Source organism: Leptonychotes weddellii, unplaced genomic scaffold (assembly GCF_054177405.1).
Source record: "Leptonychotes weddellii isolate Sample4059 unplaced genomic scaffold, ASM5417740v2 HiC_scaffold_10024, whole genome shotgun sequence".
Classification (NCBI taxonomy): domain Eukaryota; kingdom Metazoa; phylum Chordata; class Mammalia; order Carnivora; family Phocidae; genus Leptonychotes; species Leptonychotes weddellii.
This window is the reverse complement of record NW_027676568.1, coordinates 2290-7700: the sequence shown is the minus strand read 5'-3', so window position 1 is coordinate 7700 and position 5411 is coordinate 2290. Positions and strand designations below refer to the sequence as shown.

Below are 5411 nucleotides of genomic sequence, written 5' to 3'. Positions count from 1 at the left end.
GCCCCATAAATAAAATCTTAAAAAAAAAAATTCTAAGAATGAGTCATGTTAAAATTAATATGGAACAATTTACATTGGTGATGGGATATGAATTTGTTCAGCCACTTTAGAGAAGTTGGGCATTATTTTGTTAAACTGGAAGATGGGCAATGCAGATACTGTGATCAAACTATCCCACTGTATATAGTAAGATAAACCGTGCATACGTATATCAGCTAAAAAGTATTGGAGGAGCATTGCTTGATATGGCCTAGGTTAGAATCAACCCACATATCCATCAGCAGTAGACTGGAAAAATAAATTGTTTTATGTTCATATGATGGAATATTCTGCAGCAGTGAATTAAAGAACGATCACTATGGGAAAACAAGGGTAGATCTTTTTTTTTTTTTTAAAGATTTTATTTATTTATTTGACAGAGAGAGAGACAGCGAGAGAGGGAATACAAGCAGGGGGAGTGGGAGAGGGAGAAGCAGGCCTCCCACTGAGCAGGGAGCCCAATGCGGGGCTTGATCCCAGGACCCTGGGATCATGACCTGAGCCGAAGGCAGACACCTAACGACTGAGCCACCCAGGTGCCCCAGCAAGGGTAGATCTTAAAGACATGGTGTTGAGCAAAAGAACTAAGACTCTAAAGAATACATACAGTATAATTTTTTCACATAACATTCCAAGCCAAAATATATGGAATAATAAAACTATAGAGTAAAGCAAGGAAATAATTGCTGGAAAAGTCCAGGTAGTAGTCATTTCTAGGTGGGAAAGAGAATTGTGATTTGGAAGGGACACACAAAGGCTACAGAGAGATGTAGCACTGTTCTGTTTTTTGTAAATATGTATTTGCTTGATAACTGTTCATTAAGTATAAATTTATATCCTATAGGCTTTCTTGTATATATATTTCACAATGAAAATGTTGAAAAAATTAAGTAACTCTACCTAGATATTTGAAATGAGAGAAGTGATGCATATTGGGTTAACTTTTTTGTTTTTATAGACAGGTGTTATTGCACTGTTTGTATGATTCAGACCCTCCTACTCTTCTGGAAACAAGCCGGTATGCTTTCTTCTTTCTATGGATTCCGTATATTCACTCATACAGGAATCTAGGACCATAGAGTTAATTCTTCATTCTTGAATTTCCTTTACTGTTTTTCAAGCATAGTTACTAAGCTTATGTTTATCTTGTAGGTTGTTGCTTACTTGTCTTTCCCAGACAGAAGTAGCCAGTGTCTGGGTTGAAAGAATCTGGGAATATCCAGCTATTTATGATAGCATTTGTTTCATTATGTCAAGTTCAACAAATGGTAAGTCACCATGTAATCTAGGAAAAATTTTTGGTTATATTTAATTGTTAGGAAACCATGTAACTATTTCTGGAGGTTGCTTAAAAAAAGCTTTAAGTGTAAGGTAAGAAAGTATTTTGATTCAAGATATAAAATTTCTTCTTAAGCTACCAGGATACTGACAAGTCTTCATTTAAAAATGAAGGAAGATAAGCAAATTTAAACAAAGGAGGTGAATAAATTGCCCTCTGAATAAGTAATGATTTGGCAAGATTTGGCTTTCTTGGAATAGCTTTAGGAATTTTGATTAACCTTACTGTTTTTAAACTTTGTTTCTCATTTCAGTATTTGTTTTATTGTCTGCAGTTGACTTGCTGGTCAAGGTGGGGGAGGTTGTGGACAAGCTTTTTGATTTGGATGAGAAGCTAATGTTGGAATGGATTAGAAATGGGGCTGTTCAGCCTCTGGACCCACCCCAGGAAGATTCTGAAGAGCAGCCAGTGTTTAAGATTGTGCCCTGTGTACTTGAAGCTTCAAAACAAGTACGGTAAGTGAGCTCTTTTGTGCAAAATGTTCTGGGAAAATCCAATTGCTAGAAATATCCTTAGATATAAGTTTTAGTTTCTTTTCAACAGGATGAATAACATCCTGTCAATCTTTGTCAGGTTGGATTCACTACTAATATTTGTGATGACAGTGTGTTTGTTGTTTTCAAAAATCATAATGGTTACAAAGTACCTATTCTAATATTACTTAGCTATAGGCTCTTTTCCAGCATGAAGTATGGTTACTGTCTTGAAATTTTCTGTAGTTTTGTGTAATTTAAGTCAAATAGAAAAGATTTTCTTGTGTTTTGTTTTCCATCAAACATTTAACAACTTTTTCAGTTATTGTCAGACATCATTTGTTTTCTTGCTTCTTATGTATATATGTCAGTCTTGGATAAGTGACTGAGTTTTGGGCTCTGATGTCTTGCCAACAGTGATTGCTAGGTGTTGTAGGTCATTGAAACTTTCTTGCTAGTCACTAGAAAATTAACTTGTGAATTGATCTGCTTAATGGTCAATTGTTTATTCTTTGTGCTTAATAACCCATAGTAAAGTCTATGAATTTTATGTCCTTTATCCAAGTGAGGATTAAACTCATCATCTTTCCTCCAAACCTGCTTCTTCACTGTTCTCAATCTCAGTGAATGATGCAATCATTATCCCATTAGGATGATGTGGAAGTCATTACTGACTTTTCCTCCCCATCCTGCTCTTTTTCCATGGCCAGTCAACCTCCCAAAACTTGTTCCTGATGTTTTCTAGGATCCCATCCATGCCATCACCCCGCCACTGTCTCTTACCTAGATAACTGCAGCATTTTTCCAAACCTGGACTGTAGAGCCATCTTTCCAAAGCACATGCTCATCATCTCACTTTCATGCTTCGGACTCTTCCATGGTTTTCCTTAGGATGAGGTCCAGATTTTTGTTAAAGCGTGGCTTACAAGGATTTAGTGCTTCTCCATCCTTATTACTTGTTCTGTGTGTTTCAGCCATGTGAAATTTCTTTCATCAACAAAACCAAGCTCTTTTGTCTCCAAGCCTTTGCATATCATGTCTCTTTTATTTCAAACACTTCTCCTGCAGCTCTGTGCATAAACATCATTTGTCTTAAGATACCTTTCCTGACTCTCCAAACTTAAAAATTTTAAGTCTGCTCGCCGTGTGGTCCTCTAGCACCTTGGACTTCTTTTAGTATTACATTCATATCACTTTATCATAATTGCCCTTTAATTCTCTTCTCTCCTTTAGACTATAAACTTCATGAAGATAGAAACAGTGTTTTACACATCTCTGTTTTCCCAGCTGCTAACATAGTGCCTGAAAATAGTAGGTACTGAAGTATTTGCTGAACCATCTTTTTTATCGTTCACTAATTTTTTTACTTAACTGTTCGAGGAACTAAGATTGTGGGTTTCTAGGAATCCAAGCTGTTGATCACAAAAATTATGCTTAACATGGTTTTAGTATTCTCAGCTAGGGAGCTAGGGGAGTTGTGAAGTTTTGAGAACGTCGTTACTATCGGTGCTTGCGGCAGTGGGCCTTTCATTCATTATATAAATGTTTTAGCCATTTTTCTTCCTGATGATGCCAGAATGAGGAAGTATCACCTAAAGGTTTTTGCATTGTTGCTTTTGTGGGACAGGGCGAAAAAAACCTTTTACATCTCGTCCTTGTGTGATGATTATATTCCATAATATTTCTTTGTTTTTTGACTGTTCCCACCTGCTCCCCCCTTGAAATGTAACCTCTGGTGAGCACCAAGTCTTTGTCCTGTTCCCTGATTTATCCTCAGCACCTGGGGCAGTGACTAGTACAAAGTGATAAAAGTATTTGTTGAATGAGTGAATGATTGCAGTCCTACAGAGTTGTTGATTCAGTGCTTTTGCTTTTTGTATGTAGTTCTGAAAATCCAGAAGGGCTCGATGTTTACATGCATATCTTACAGCTGCTTACCACAGTGGACGATGGAATTCAAGCAATTGGTAAGGTGTTTTATAGGGAAGCACTGGAGTTATTCATTGAATTGTTTTCTGTTGTTATATGACTATTTGCTTTATCATTTTTATTAAGTACAGTGTCCTGATACTGGAAAAGACACTTGGAATTTACTTTTTGACCTGGTCTGCCATGAATTTTGCCAGTCTGATGATCCACCCATCATACTTCAAGAACAGAAAACAGTGCTAGCTTCTGTTTATTCAGTGTTGTCTGCCATCTATGCGTCACAGACTGAACAGGAGTATCTAAAGATAGAAGAAGGCAAGTACCATTTTAGTTCACTAAAGTAAATTGTAGTCTGTCAGAGTTTTTATTTTATTTTTTATTTTTTTTTAAGATTATTTATTTATTTATTTGACAGAGAGACAGACAGCGAGAGAGGGAACACAAGCAGGGGGAGTGGGAGAGGGAGAAGCAGGCTTCCGGCCGAGCAGGGAGCCCGATGCGGGGCTCGATCCCAGGACCCTGGGATCATGACCAGAGCCAAAGGCAGACGCTTAACCATCTGAGCCACCTAGGCATCCCTAGTCTGTCAGATTTTAAAGCCCAGGCTTGTGATTATTGTTTATGTGGTTGGCTGGTAGGTTGGTTTCATTCTTTCTTAGTGCTTTTATTCCCTTGATTGTAAAAATATTACATGCTTAATACAAAAAATTTGCAAAATTTATAAAAGGAAGCATAGCACTTGCAATTCCACTATCCAGACATAGTTACTATATACTTATAGGCATATATATCTTTTTTTAATTTTTTTATTTTTTAAAGAACTTATTTATTTATTTGACAGAGAGAGAGATAGCGAGAGCAGGAACACAAGGGGGAGTGGGAGAGGGAGAAGCAGGCTTCTTGCCGAGCAGGGAGCCTGATGTGGGGCTTGACCCCAGGACCCCGGGATCATGACTTGAGCCGAAGGCAGACACTTAACAACTGAGCCACCCAGGCGCCCCCTTTTTTTTGGGGCATATATATCTTTAAGTCCTGCTTTTTAGGCAACTTTTCTCATTTAGAAGTACAATATGAATATTTTCCTGTGTAAACAAATGGTTTTTCACAGAGTGATTTTTTTTTTTATGACTACAATTAAATCCAGGCCTATCTAGAATTTATTCAGGTGTTACATGTGAGGTATAGTTTTAGCTTTTTTCCAGATGGCTACTCAGTTGTCTTACTAGCATCATTTAGTGAATAAACCAGTTTATCCACACTGATTTGAAATTTTATCATTTACTATGTTCTGAGTTTCCCTATATATTTTATTCCCTTCTATTGCTGTACTCATGTGTCAGTAGCCATAGTTTTTAAATGTTTTAATGTCGAGTTAAGGGTAGTTCCCTTTCATCCTAATTTTTTGAGATGGTTTTGACCATTATTCTTGTTTTAACACTGAGTTTGATTAACAAGTTATGAAAACAAAAACTTTGTGATATTTTTATTGGGATCATGTTAAATTTATAGTGTCCAAGAACATATTACACTTTTCCATTTGTTCAAGTCTTATTTTATGTTCTCAGTAACGTTTTATGATTTTCTTCATAAAGATCTTGCATATCTCTATTAGGCTTATTCCTAGTTATTTT

General features: G+C 36.7%; 1 protein-coding gene across 1 annotated transcript; it reads left to right on the top strand.

The window, feature by feature from the left end:
* Window positions 1-516: 516 nt before the first annotated feature.
* On the top strand, window positions 517-4095 carry LOC102726068 (protein SAAL1; the record flags this gene model as incomplete). Its single annotated transcript, XM_081809446.1, has 5 exons — window positions 517-1057; window positions 1192-1307; window positions 1653-1833; window positions 3736-3818; window positions 3907-4095. Coding segments are annotated over exons 2-5 (472 nt in total), but the record flags the coding sequence as incomplete, so codon positions are not given.
* Window positions 4096-5411: the final 1316 nt, after the last annotated feature.